This window comes from Phascolarctos cinereus, unplaced genomic scaffold (assembly GCF_003287225.1).
Source record: "Phascolarctos cinereus isolate Bilbo 61053 unplaced genomic scaffold, phaCin_HiC Scaffold_4;HRSCAF=312, whole genome shotgun sequence".
NCBI classification, from domain to species: Eukaryota; Metazoa; Chordata; class Mammalia; order Diprotodontia; family Phascolarctidae; genus Phascolarctos; species Phascolarctos cinereus.
The window spans coordinates 232,207,044-232,222,038 of NW_027555847.1; the positions used below are offsets into that span (position 1 = coordinate 232,207,044).

The 14,995-nt window shown below is 39.8% G+C and overlaps 1 protein-coding gene across 1 annotated transcript in view; it reads right to left on the reverse strand.

Moving 5' to 3' along the window:
• RORB (RAR related orphan receptor B) overlaps window positions 1-14,995 on the reverse strand; it is a 247,460-nt gene that overhangs the window by 13,156 nt on the left and 219,309 nt on the right. The window contains exons 5-9 of the mRNA XM_021008622.2: window positions 14,773-14,894; window positions 12,681-12,813; window positions 7,735-7,842; window positions 3,527-3,637; window positions 607-719 (exon numbers count right to left, since the gene is read on the reverse strand). Coding sequence (XP_020864281.1) covers window positions 607-719; window positions 3,527-3,637; window positions 7,735-7,842; window positions 12,681-12,813; window positions 14,773-14,894 — 587 coding nt within the window. The remainder of the gene's footprint in view (window positions 1-606; window positions 720-3,526; window positions 3,638-7,734; window positions 7,843-12,680; window positions 12,814-14,772; window positions 14,895-14,995) is intronic.

Below are 14,995 nucleotides of genomic sequence, written 5' to 3' on the forward strand. Positions count from 1 at the left end.
GTTCAAAGTCATCTGCAGTGATACTGGGCATCCTTTACCCCTTTCAACCTTGGTATCCTTATCTGTAAAATGAGGCAATAGGATTCGATGACCTCTAAGATCTCTTCTAGCTCTAAACCTATGATCCCATGAGAGGGCTGAACTAGACAGCCTCTCAAAGTCCCACCTAGCTCTACCTCTACGTCTACGATCCTACATCTCTCCTTATTTTTTTCTTCTACTAGTTAAAAATCCCCAGTTCCTTTAACCATTCTTCCCATAATATTCTTCTCAGATTCTTCAGCTTCCTGGTCATGGCCCAGTTTGTCTCTGGCTGTAAATTTATTTGCATATAGGAACATAGATTTGGAGCTAGCATTAACTAGCATCTAATTCAATGCCCTCATTTTACAGAGAAGATTAATCCCAAGGAAGGTTAAAAGATTTGTTCAACATCAAGCAGATAGTGTGAGAAGCTAGATTTGAGCTCTAGAAGAGGTCCTCTGACTCTGAAGCCAATGCTCTTTCCATTGCCTCTAATGTGCTGTAGCTTTTAAATACTTAGGTGATTGTTGAGAATGCTCTCCTTACATAGTGAGCTTGTTACACAGCGATCTATGGACTTACCTTTGCCAATGTCTCATCATCGAGGTGATTCTTCTGAATCACATGCTGAAGGGCGAAATAAATCTTCTCCTGAAGCTTCTGGACTTTCCGAGGTTCTATCAGCCAGGCTCGGTCTAACAAAGAAAAAAAAAAGGAAGTGATAAAGATGGAGACTGGAAAAAAAGGCTTTGATATCATTTACCATCAACGAAGACAAATCCCATATTTCAAGTCCCACAACAGGCCACTTGTAAAGCTGCTTCTGAGGCCAACTTTCCAAATTTGCAATAAATGGCACAGGAAATCATGATTTAATGAAAAATGTACTGGTTTCAGAACTTCTTAATGTCTCTTTATTCTTAATCACACATTATATTTCTCTCTCTCCTGACAGGAATCTAGCCTTGGTTTCTGTAATGCAAAGTGGAAATGAATAATCTGTCTGGGAGGAAAAAAAATGCTTCGTGGAAGAATAGCCTTGATATTCGGAAAGGCTTGTTCTTCCCTGCCACACACTTAGGCTTTCTTATCAAGTATTGAAAGGAAGTTGTTTTATGCTTTGTATAGGATTAATATAAACTGATGCTGTGCATTCTCTCTGCAGACCCATTTCCCCTCCTTCTTGCTAGGCTTTGTTAGGTGTCTGTGGTGGTGATGGGAAATTACAGTACTTATCTTCTGGATGCTTCATATAAAACAATGTGCTGGGAGGCAGTATGGTGGACTAGCCTCAAATTGGAACTGACCGTCCATAGCCCTAGGAATATAAACTAGCTTTACTGACGAGTCAGTATGAATCTCCAAATGCTGAATAGATACCCATGGAAAAGAACCTGGGCATAATACTCCTGAATCCAGTTCAAGTAAGGTGAGCAACTTGATTCTGTAATTCTAGAAGGAGCAATGACAACTTTACCCAACAGTTAAGCAAACCCTTACGTAAGTGAACACAAAAGCTCTCAGTGACTATTGTCATTCAGTTTAAATTTAGTCTCTCTCCCCCTCCCTTCCCAGAGCTGTCTGGAATGAAACAGTTGGCCGCTATTGTGGGGTAGTCTGGGAAGAGTGGAGACTGGCATGAGAGAAGGCCCACTGGGGCTCAGGCTTCTGCCTGGTGGGAGGGCTACTGGTACCTGCTATTCTCCTTATTCTGTTGAAAAGGTGGCTACATGCCAGAACAGTCGCAATGTTAAAAGGGTAACTGAAGGTTATTGATGTGGGGCTGTTGGCCAGGTTGGAAAAGTTCCATAAAAGTAGAAAGGGCCAAATCCTATGATATCACAGGCAGTTAGGTGGCGTAGTGTAACTTGGTGTCAGGAAAACCTGGGTTTGAGTCCAGCTTCAGACATAGTAGCTGTGTGATCCTGAATGAGTCACTTAACCACTTGTGCCCTCAGTTTCCTCTCTGTAAAATGGGGATGATAATATCACCTGCCTGCCAGGGTTATTGTGAGGATCAAATAAGCTAATATGTATAAAGTGCTTTGCAAATCTTAAATCACTTTATAAATGTAAGCTATTCCTATGATCATATAAAGTCAGGAAGAAATTTTTTGGGTGGCGTTTGGAGGGTGGGAGGGGGACACAGAGGAAGAGAAAACTACAAATGGAAGATAAGCAAAATTGGAAAGCTAGCTTATAGTTTACCTGGAAAGTTCAGACAAATGTTTTCCAGGGTAGCTCTTCCCTAGTTGTTGAATACCTGAGATCTTATTGACTATACATAGTCTTCTGCAAAAAGCAGGCCATGGTGGGAACCAGGGATTCATCTGCTTTCACATTTAAGTTCAGGATTACCCATGAATAAGGTATGTGAGAAGTTTGGTTAAATCATGTTTACAAATCTGATGTTATCCCTTTACTGACATGGGCCCCTTTGATTAAAAAAAAAGGGGAGAAAAGTTTCTTATTCAGATTTTTTTGGGGAGCAGAGAACTTAGTGAAACTTTTTCTCTCTCACCCACTGACCCATAGCTTTAGATTTCATCATTTTGAAAACCATATTCCAGGGAAACAAGCAAATTTCATGAAAACCATTGAATAAAAGAGAGAGAAAGAATAACAAAAGGGAAATTACACAGTCTGTCATTACTGCTGGGAATAGTTAGTGGTATCTGTTAGTCTATGTAGACATTTTTAAAAGATCATCACACCTCCATGTCTGAGGAACTGTGTGAAGTAAAGGAATACCCACAACACTTTCTTTATTCAGACAAACCCTTATAAGAGAACAGTACTGACCCTCAGAAGGATAACTGTTCTCCACCCAGAGTGAAGTGCTCAAAACCCATAAGTGCTTTATTAGAAAGAACAAGGCCTCCAAAACAAGGCCTTCCTCAAGAAACCTTGAGACTGGCATTCTTGGTTAAGATAGTGAGTGTAACAGTGCCATCTGTTCTGGTCTAATTTCAGAAACAAAAACCAAAAAACAAAACATCTTCTAGAGCCATAGAAGAAGGTGAGAACTCGTTAGGGAGGGAGGAAGGAAGGAAAGAAGGAAGGAAGAAAGGAAAGAAAGAAGGAAGAAAGGAAGGAAAGAAGGAAGGAAAGAAGGAAGAAAGAAGGAAGAAAAGAAGGAAGGAATGAGGAAGGAAAGAGAGAGAAAAACACAGAGAGACAGACAGAAACAGAAAGAGAGAGATGAAATAGAGGCAGAACAAAGGCAGAGAGAGACAGAAACAGATAGATAGATAGACAGATAGATGGAGACAGGGACAGGGACAGGGATAGAGAGGGGAGAGGAAGAAAGAAATAGCATCAATGAAAAATGGAATTGATGCACTCAATCCTTGAGACTTCTGGAGAAAAGAGGGTCTGATTCTTCTTAAGTGGGTCTTGGAAGAGATCAGCTAAAGTAGGGCTGTTCATTTTTCACAGTGCTAAAGAGAAAAGGAGAAGGTGCAGAAGAAGAGAATTACAGTTCACATGCAGCCCTCCCTACCTGGAGATATCAGCACAGCAGATGAGAACAAGGCAATCTCTTCCTCGGTCAGCTGCAAGGAACACAAATTCTTTGCAAAGTCAAATGCTTCATTCACCAGGTCATCAGAACCTATAAAAGGACAAGAGCAATTTACTGAATAACATTGGAACTAAATGGGATGAGAGTCAAGAAAAGCTGATTTCTATATAGTTACTTAAGGGCTTGTATCCTGGCCACCCTTAGAACTATCTGAAACCCTTTTTTCAAACAAGAGGCGTAAGAGTACTTACAAGATAGAGAAACTCGGTCTTAGCAGCTAAGTGGTACAGCTATATGGTATATGAAGTCGTCAAGTCCTGAGTTCAAATTCAGACTCAGACACCTACTGGAAAGGTGACTTTTGGGCAAGTTGTTTTACCTCTGTTTGCCTCAGTTTCCTCATCTGTGGAAGGGGGATAATAACAGCACCTACCCCCAGGGTTATGATGATGATCAAAGAAGATAATAATTATAAAGTACTTAGCATGGCACTTGGCACATAAAAAGAGATATATAATTATTAGCTATTATTCATTCTTATGAGTTCAAATCCAGATTCAGACACCAGCTAGGTGACCTTTGGGCAAATAACTTAACCTCTGCCTTAGTTTCATCATTTGTAAAAGGGGAGTCATAATAGCAGCTACCGTCCAGGGTTGATGTTAAGTTCAAAATAATGTATTTTGTAAAATGCTTAGCACAATACCTGGCATGTAGTAGGTATGATGTAAATGAGCTATATTATTATTATATTATTATTATTGTTATTAGAAGCAGCAGTCTTATGGGTCAGACAGAGTCTAGAAGAGCAGAAGGCTGACTAAATCCTTTTGGATTTGAACCAGGGGATGTAGGGCATCTGGGTACTCCATGCCAGTGGTGTCAAACTCAGATAGAAATAGATCCCCACGGGCTGCATATGGTCTTAGAAAACTACTACCTAACATTTCTATGTTATGTTGTATTTTTATTTGGTTAAAAATTTCCCAATTTCATTTTAACCTGGTTCAGACAGGACTCAAGATTTTACAGGCCTCTAGAAGCTTGATGGTGGAGTTTGACACTTTTGGCTCTACATCGGAGGGGGGGGACGGGGGAAATCATTAAATCATAGAATTTCAGAGTTGGATGGGAACTCAGTGATTATATAGTCCAACTCACAAGCCAAATGGAATTCCTGCTCCAACAGGCCTCAACTGGCCTCTCTTTGGAAATGTCCAGTGGGAGGATACATACCTATTGAGGCTGTGAAAGCTCTAATTGTTAGGAAGCTTTTCTGACATAAAATAGTCTTTGCGATTTCCTTTGCAGTTTCCAACAGTTGCCTCTACTTCTGTCTACTGGGACCATGAAGAACAGGTGTAATCTCTCTTTTCCACGGCACCCCTTCAAATTCCTGAAGACAGCTGATCGCATGTGACCTTAGTTTTCTCATTTCTGGGTTAAAGATTCTCAGCTCCTTTAACCAGTTCTGGTGGGCAGGGGGGGTTCAAGGCTATGCTTTCCTGTGGATGTTCTTCAGCTTTTAACATCCCTACTAAACTGTGGTGGCAAAAAGTGAAAGGATTGGATAGTTTTCCATGATTCCTTCCAGCTCTAAATCTTGTGATCTTAAGATTTTTTTTTGTTCCTGCAATTAGATTTTGATCTGAGTCACTCTCTGGAAAACTACGTGGTGGACTGGAGCTATCTTAGGATTATTCTTTAAGAAAAGGAGACACAGAGAAAACTAAAGGCGTTGAAGATAATAATTGTAAATTGTAAAAAGCGCTATATAAATAGTAGCTATTATTTATTCTTATGAGTTCAAATCCAGATTCCGACACCAGGTAGGTGACCTTTGGGCAAGTAACTTAACCTCTGTTTACCTTATTTTCATCATTTGTAAAAGGGGAGTCATAATAGCAGCTACCTTCCAGGGTTGATGTTAAATTCAAAATAATGTATTTTGTAAAATGATTAGCACAATACCAACAGCAGCTAGGTGAAAGTAATAGTGCACCGACTTAGACTGAGGAAATCCTGAGTTTGAATTCTACCTCAAAATTTACCAGCTGTATGATCCCAGGGCAAGTAACTTAGCCTCTTTCAGCATCATCTGTAAAATGGGTAGAACAGGACCTTTTTCACAGGGTTTTTGATAGACTCAGATGGGATAATATTTTGCCAACCTTAAAGCACTATATAAGTGCTAGTTGTTATCATTATAGTCAATTAGCAATCCTATAGCAATCCCAAGTTAATTTTTATTTTATGAGGCTGGAAATTTTCCACAGATGTTTCTCAAGTCTTCTTCTTTCTTGAAAACTAAGCCTGGGAGACGAAGTGGACGGACGTGTATCAACTGCGTGGAGGGAATAGTGCCAACCTTGACCTAATTGCTGCCAGTCGACTAGATCAGCTAACAGCATGGGCAAGGCAAAGTGGTGTTCTGCTTTGGCATTTAAGAGCAAGATATGGAGCAGATGAAACCAAGGACCTTGGAAACTTCCTGGCATCAATTCAGGTTTGCTAATGCTCTTTGATCATGCTTGGGTGCCCAAGTGGGTTGAAAGAGATGATGAAACAATTCTAATCAGAGTTCTACCGGAGTAGAGGTCCTCAAACTCTTATGATCTATAAACCAGGATCATAGGGTCATAGGTCATCATAGGTAAAGAATATATAGTTGAGAAATTTAGAGTTGGAAGAAATCTTAAAGACTGTCTAGTTCAACCTTCTTATTTTATGGATAAGGAAACTAAGGGGGAAAGGAATGGGGAAGGGAAGAGAAGGGAAAGAAAAGGAAAGGAAGGGAAATGAAAGGAAAAGATCGGAGGACAGAAGGGAATAAACATTTATATAGTACTTACCACGTGGCAGGCTTTGTGCTAAATGCTTTACAAATATTATCTCATTTGATGCAAGGCTCATGGAGTTTAAGGGACTGGGTCATAGGGCTTTTAAGTGGCCAAACAGGTATTAAAACGCAAGCTCTGTGACAAGAAGTTCAGGGTTTTCTATTGGACCACTATTTCTGACTTTGGTATTGCAGAAGACCCAGACAGCAGACCATCTTTTTCACCCATGTCCCCTTGCCAGGCTCAATAAGCTTGGCCATGATTAATAGATAGAATATCACTATCTTTGATAGGGCATGAATGATGTAATGTCTAGTTTAATTAGATATCCTAACCAGGTATCATTAATTCATGCCAAGAATGAAACTTTAAGTTATGTCATCTTTTAAACATAAATGCTACCCAAGGTAACCTGGGACCACCTGGGGACCTTGGATACATTTAGAGAAGCACTGTATAAAGCAGATGTCTCTTTTCTTTCCTTTCCTTTCCTTTCCTTTCCTTTCCTTTCCTTTCCTTTCCTTTCCTTTCCTTTCCTTTCCTTTCCTTTCCTTTCCTTTCCTTTCCTTTCCTTTCCTTTCCTTTCCTTTCCTTTCCTTTCCTTTCCTTTCCTTTCTTCCTTTCCTTTCCTTTCCTTTCCTTTCCTTTCCTTTCCTTTCCTTTCCTTTCCTTCCTTTCCTTTCCTTTCCTTTCCTTTCCTTTCCTTTCCTTTCCTTTCCTTTCCTTTCCTTTCCTATTCTTTTCTTTTCTTTCTCTCTCTCCCTTCCTTCCTTCCTTCCTTCCTTCCTTCCTTCCTTCCTTCCTTCCTTCCTTCCTTCCTTCCTTCCTTCCTTCCTTCCTTCCTTCCCTTTTTTTTTTAACAGAATCAATTACAATGAACCCTAGTCTTTCTCAGCAACCAAGCTGTGGTCTGGCTCAAAGTGAGAAGTGCCTTCCAGTACTGTCTTTTCTTTATTGTCATTCTTAGTGGGCTCTGTGATTCTTCTATTTCTCAGGTGGGGGAGCCAAACTCTTCCCCATAGTTTGAATGAATGAATGAAAAAACACATTTAATAAGCATTTGCTATGTGTCAAACACTATTTTAAGGGCTGCAGATGCAAATACAGAGAGTAGAAGACAGTTCTTGCCCTCAAGGAACTTTACATTCTAATTGGGGAAGACCATATACATATGATGTTTAAAAAATGAATTATTCACCTTTGCTTTTGCCAGGGCTGGAGCCCATGGGTACACATACCCTGCATGGGTGCACACACACTTGAGCTGATGTTTAAGGTGAGGAAACCGGTAGTAGCTAAACAGAAAAAATAAACAAGCCTCGAGGTATCCACTAAAAATAAACTTACCTAAGGCTTTGAACATTTGCATTCCTCCGTACTTTCCTTCAAACAGAACAGTGTTGTTTAGTGGGTTGAAGGCACGACACATTCTCACTAAAACCACTTCCAAGCAACCTGTCCAGGTGAAGAAAAAAACATAGTAAGATGGAATTTGTTAGAGCAGTGAAGCCACTCTAGGGGACATTTTTTAAAATTTCATAAACTCATTTCATTCATTCTCCTCTAAACCAAATCTTTCCCGATCCTCTAAAATGGTCACTGCTTACCCTCTACTTAAATTACCTTATATTTACTAACCTGAGCAAATATTATATCTAGAATGTAAACCTCTTGAGGGCAGGGATTGGTTTTAATTTTATTTTCTCACTTCCAAGCAGAATGCTTTGCACATAAACAGCACTTAAGACATGTTAAGTAAATTGAATCAGCTATTTAGCATTTAGTAAAAGCTGCAAGACTCTCTTATTGGGGAGGGAGGAGAAAATATGGATATAAAGATTATAATCCAATTTAATTTTTTTTTCTAGTTTGGTTCTCAGGCTGTGATTTCATTGGTGTAAACTTCTGGGGAAGACGTAATCAATGTAGATCAGCAACTGCTCTGTACATTATAGTTTTAGAGGGCCTGGGATATATAAAGGTTAAATGACTTGCCCAGGGTCATAAGGAAGTTGTATGAAATCAGATGGGGGTGGGATCACTTCTTGTTGAAGAACCGAGAATGGCAAAAGCTTCATGGAAAAGATAGCACTAATGGGTAGGTCACTAATAGGCTTTTTTTTTTAGTTGTTATTACTGTTCTAGGGAGCAAATGGCTCTTGATTCTTAAGTGAATTATAAAAACTGTGAAGGATACAACGTATTTCCAAAATGGCCATGATCAGAAGTTAAATAATGCATATGGCACCTTATTTGTGGAGTAAAGAACACCAATTGGGTACAATGAGAATGAGTTAATCCTCAATTATCTGTCTTAATAGATTTAATGTGGTAATATAGATAAAACAAAATAGTGGATCATAGTCAAAAATTATCTTTGGTTCTGGGAGACTTGATCTGGCTGTTTTGTGAAAGATAGTTGCCATTTTAATTTTATTTGTCTTTAGACTTGTCTTTAGATTGGTTTGCATTACTGGAGCATGTAGCTAGGCATAGAGACGATTAGATGGTAAGGAAAAGTGAGTATGGTATTAAACATTTTTTTAAATGAAAAGCAAACAGTTCTATATATTTTCAGTAATATTGCCTGGATGGCAGGAGATTTGTTTAAGTTGCCTAGAGAAAAAGGGTTCTTAACCAGGGTCTATGAGTTTTAAAAAATTGATAAATGTATATATGTATATAATATATATGACTGGTTTTCTTTTGTAATCCTATGTGTTTCATTTTTTGCACTTAAAAATATTATTCTGAGAAGGGGTTTGTACGCTTCATCTGACTGTCCAAAGGGGTTCAAGACACACACAAAAGTCCTGCCCTAGAGGATGCTTCCTATTGTAGTATGCATATATAGGCATTTAGTAAACATCAGTTCAATAGAGATGAGGAGAAAGGATTCAGAATTTGAGCCACTTCACTTTATAATATCAGAAGCAAGGCTAACACCAATGAAACTGAGCCTCAGAAACCACAAAGCAACCCCATGATGCATTTTGTCAGCTTTCTGTGGTATCTGACATTTCTAAGGGTCATAGTCTTTCCTGATATGTTTGCATTTACATGTATACACACAACTCAGGAGCTACGTCCTTTCAGCTAAATTCAGGTCAGTAGCTGAGGGTAGAGTTTCTTTTCCTATGTCACAAAAATAAGGGCAGAATCACATAGTCAAGGGCAATTTGGGAAATGATAAACTTTAGCCAAATCCTTCCTGTAGTTTTCAGATTGGACATATCCCAAGATCTTCAAACAGATGTTTTAAAAATGCTGCTAGGACTCCATTGCTGCTGATGCTCCGAAATGACAATAGAAGCAGTTTTCCTGATTCTAAGCTGTTTACTTTTTTCTTTTCTTTTGCTAGCCAAATGAATGAGGTTGCTTAAGGGGAAGGATCACCATGGAGGGCATTTCAGCTGTACTGTTAAACTGGACTATCAATTAGTCAATCAATAATTTATTAAGTGCCTACCATGTTCCAAGCACTGTGCTAAATATTGGGGATACAAAAAGAGGAAAGAGACAGTCCCTGCCATCAAGAAGCTTACAATTTAATAAGGGAGGCAACATGCAAGCAAATATATACAAAGCAAGCTATATGCAGGATAAATAGGAAACAGTTAACAAAGGGAAGGCACTAGATTTAAGAGGGGATGGGGAAGGCTTCCTGTAGAAGGTGGGATTTTAGTTGGAACTTAAAGGAAACCAGGGAAGTCAGTAGTAGAAGAAGAGCAGGGAGAGTATTCCAGGCACAAGAGACAGCCAGAGAAAATGCTTAAACCTGTGAAATGAGCATCTTATTTGTGGAACAATCAGAAGGCTAGGGTCACTAAATGGAACACTACATATTGGGGGGTAAGGAGTAAGAAGACTTGGAAAGGTAGGAGGGAGTTATGAAGGCTTTTGAATGCATTTTATATTTGACCCTGGAGGCAATAGGGAGCCATTGGAATTGGTTGAATAGGGAGGGTAATGTGATTGGACCTGCCCTTTGGGAAAATCACCTTAGTGGCCAAATGGAGGATGGATTGGAGTGGGGAGAACACTTGAGGTAGGCAGACCCACCAGCAGACTTTTGCAGTAATCCAGGCCTGAGGTGATGAAGGCCGACACTAGAGTGGTGGCAGTGTCAGAAAAGAGAAGAGGGCATATTCTAGAGACATTGCAAAGGTGAAATCAATAGGTCTTGGCAACAGATTGGCTATGGGGTTGGTGAGAGATAGTGGGGAGTCAAAAATGACTCTTAGGTTGTGAGTCTGAGGGACTGGAAAGATGTGTTGTTCTCTACAGTATTAGGGAAGGTAGGAAGGGAGTGGAGCCCAAGGAGAAAGATGTTGAGTTCTGACTTGGACATATTGTGTTTAAGATGCCTACTAGACATCTAGTTTGAGATGTCTAAAAGGCAGTTGGACATGCATAATTATTTCTCCACTCAAAGTCTTTGGTTGTATTTACTGTGTCCAACAAATGGTACATGGAACTTTTCCAGAGTACTTATTCCTTTCACTGATATTCTTCAGGTGTCTAGCTAGACCCCTCTTCTGCCACACTCCTAGGGACTATAGGATTCATTAAGAAAGGCTCTTCACCACTAGGAAGTTCAGATCCCTATCATGGAACATTCTGTAAGCTTGGGGAAAGTCCTGCTCCTCAATTCAATTCGAATCAACAAAGATTCATTATGCCCCACTACATATCTGGCACAGGTGTTAAGTTTCAGAGGTACAAAAACAAAATAGTCCCTACTCTCCAGCAGATTACATTCTACTGACTGGGAGGGCAGAGAAACAGCAACCATTCCCCCAGGCACTCAAAGTCCATCTGGGAGACCCTACTTATTTATAATGTAAGAAAAAAAAATAGCCTCGAACTTATTTCCTTAGGGATATTCAGAATATTTTGAAAACCTACTTTCACTGGCTCTGGTAACTTCCAGCCTTTTGTCTAGCCTTAACTACCAAGTAATTCAATTCAATTCAATTTAATGCGATGTAATTAAGCAGCTATTTATTAAGCACCTACTATGTGCCCAAATTAGACAGCTAGATGGCACAGTAGATAGAGTGCCAGGCCTAGAATTAGGAAGACACATCTTTCTGAGTTCAAATCTGGCCTTAGACATTTACTAGCTGTGTGACCCTGGTTTGCCTCAGTTTCCTTATCTGTAAAATGAGTTGGAGAAGGAAATTGCAAACCACTCCAGTGTCTTTGCCCAAAACAAAACAAAACTCAAAACCCAAATGGGGTCATGAAGAGTCAGACTGAACAACAACATGTGTGCCAAAACAATTGTCCCTGAGGGAACCTTTTACTGGGAGGGATACATAACTTTGTAATGTAAATGCAAAGTAATTTCTAGAGATAGCATGTGTTAATAACTGGCCTAGTGTGAGAAAAGAACCATTTTGGAACTTCCATTTCTAGAGTACTTGAAAGCTTATAAAACTTTTTCCTCTCAATTCAAATAAGGTGGTAGTGTAAATATTATTACCCTCATTTTACAAATGGGGAAACTGAGGTTCAGAGAGGTGACCTTGCTGAAGGTCACACACCTAATTTGTGACAAAACCAAAAGTTAAGGATGGATGTCACGGGATCTGGCAATAACTACATCCCGTTAAGTCTGACGCTGACAAACCTAGTGTTCCTTAAACTGTGCTTTGAGAAGAAACCAATGCATTTCTGGATCTCAAGAAAGGAAGACAATTTCCCTTCCTGCTTAAGTCAGGGCATCACTGAATCCAGCACCAAGTAGACTGTTTTTTCAGTTCCTTCCTGAGTGGTGGGGTGCTTGTGGGAGGAGTATGTACCCGTTTTCCTTCTTTTCTCTCCTCCCTCCCCCCACCCCCGCCCCAACCCCCCAGCCCCGCACTGGCTGCAGGCTATTCTCATTAAAATGATTGGAATTGACCACAGAGGCAAGGGCTCAGTTAGCCTGGATTTGTTTCCCTGAAAGCCGGTGTTTTTTTTTTTTTTTTTAACGCGCCAGCTCAGCAATTCAGCCACCTTGACACACTAATTACTTGCCGTGCCTGTCAGCCTGGGTCTCTCAGCCTCTGCAATTAATGGCGCCGCTTTCAATAAGCAGAATTGCATTTGACTTCAAAGGAGAATCGAAAGGAAGAACGGGGCATTTTTATTATAGAGAGTTCCCTATGGGAGCTGGAGGACCATGTGTGGGCGGTAAAAATGAGCCGCTTACTGGAAAGGGGATTGATTAGGACCAACACCGCGGTAACTGCCCACCGCAGCCTAGTCTAAACTCCACGGGCCCCCTTAGTCTTGCACATGCTCACCTGACTTCAGGAGTAGAATCTGATCATTTTGACAGAGCTCCATGAAACCTGTGATCCTCTTCGCAAACTCCACCACATATTGGATTGCGTGAGTGATCTGAACAGCACACTGTTGCCACAATGCCTCTCTGGTCTTCAAGAGGAAAAAAAAACCACACACACACACACACACACACACACACACACACACACACACACACACACGAAGAGTGAAAGAAGGAACAAAGAAACTCCCTGGAAACTAGATAAGTGACACAGAATTACTGGATTCCTGCTTATCTGTCCCCTGGGCCCCGAGGTGGGAATTTACAGGATTCTCTTAATAAGAGGTAGGGTGTTTGGTGTGAATGTACCAAAGGTATTGTGCTGCTCTATTTGGACCTTGATAGACTGAAGTCATGGGAAAGTGAAAGGGATGAAAACGGGGAAAATGGCTTCCAGGACACCTCGTTTCTCAAAGCCACTTTTCCCCTTTTATTTTTTTCCATCTTTTTCTTCTCTATCCAACAGATTCAACTTTTCTTCCTTAACGAGGGTAAAAGAAACTCTTTGGATTATGTGTAACCTGGCATTTCACTGAGCTGTCCTTCTTGCTTCTGAATGACCACTATATACTAGCTGTTGAAATTGCTAGGCAGGTAGAAGCTCGGGTAATATTTACAGGTAGTTAGTTAGCAATCTAACATTAACCTAGGGATATTTCAAGGCAGTTGAATGAAGTTCAAGCTAGGTGATCCAGTGAATACAGCCATGGAGCTGGAATTAGGAAGACATAAGTTCTTTTCTGATCTCAGACCTTATTAGCTGTGTGACCATGGGTAAGTCAATTATTTCTCTTTGCCTCAGTTTCCTTATCTGTAAAACGGGATTATAATAACACCTACCTCCTAGGGTTTTTATGAGGACCTAATGAGATAATTATGTGCAGTGCCTGGCACATAGTAAGGGTGTTTATTGAATTAATAATAATTCAATATTATTTAGTAATCTTGAATTTTTAGCTATAAAATTATTTTATTAATTATTAACTTATTAAATATTATTTAGTAATATGTGTTTATTGAATTAAGTTAGATGAAAAGCATTCAAGGAAAATCAATAGTTACAGAAAACTGGTCTCTCCCTTAAAAAAAAAAAAAACCCTCTAGCATTTTAAACAAATGAAAACCACATTATTAATATCACAACAGTATAGTGGGGTAAGCCAACACAGATTTCCTGGGATCATAGAATTTTTGAGACAGAGGAGACTGTAGACATTGTATAATCCCACTCCTTCAATTCCCCAAGGTTACAGCTTTCGTGTACTATTATAGGGGTCAGAACCCAGGTCTCCACAGAGTTCTTTATAATATTTTGTATTTTGTCTAAAACATAATCATAGAACTTTAGAGCTGGAAGGGGTGTTTAAGATCACCTAGGAAAGCCTCTCAATTTTTACAGATGAGGAAACTGAAGCTTGGAAAGGTGAAGTCTCTTGCTCAAGGCCAACTAAAATAATCTCTCCACCAGCAGTGATAGTCCTTTGATACGATTGTTATTTGAATGATAGGACATCTTACGAAGGCAAAAGAAAAAAAAAGGCAAAATTCTAAAACAGTTAAGTGTGCTTTTCTTTTGCCTTCATGAGATGTGACAAGAAAATCATAGCATAACAGATGCAAAGTTGGTGGAGACTTTAGAAGCTATCTAGTTCCATGCTTTCATTTTACAGATGAGGAAACTGAGGTTCAGAGATGAAGTGACTCAACTAAAGTTACACGTTTAGCAAATGGCAAATTCCATGTTTGAACCCAGGCCCTCTGAGCCTAAAGCCTTTCCACTCCACTAGGCTGCTTCTGATTCCAAGACTCACATTGAATAAACTATCAGTGAATATCTTATAATGTTCTTCTTTAAACTGCTTTCTCTCTATGCTTTCAGTGGATTAAAAAAAAATATTATTCAATTGCTCCTTCTGCTCAATCCCATTAGAACCCTTTCCCAACATGGTAAAATACCATTAAATGTTCTAAAGGTGGTGGCAGCAGGGATGGACAGCTACAGGATTACAGGAAACAGAAGTAAGGCTCTCTACAGTTTCTCCGAATACCTTGCTCTGATACGCCTTAATTTCTTCATACGTGTGAGTCTGCCAGGCTAGCTGGTGAAGCTCCTCCATGGTGTATTGACATGTCTCCAAATGGGACTTAATGATGTTCTGTGCAATTCGATCTAGGAGAAAGAAAAATCAATTTGTAGGTTTGGGAATAAAACTGCTGTCTCCAAGGAAATCAGCTTTACAAATATTTAATGTTTGAAAGCAGTTTGGAAAC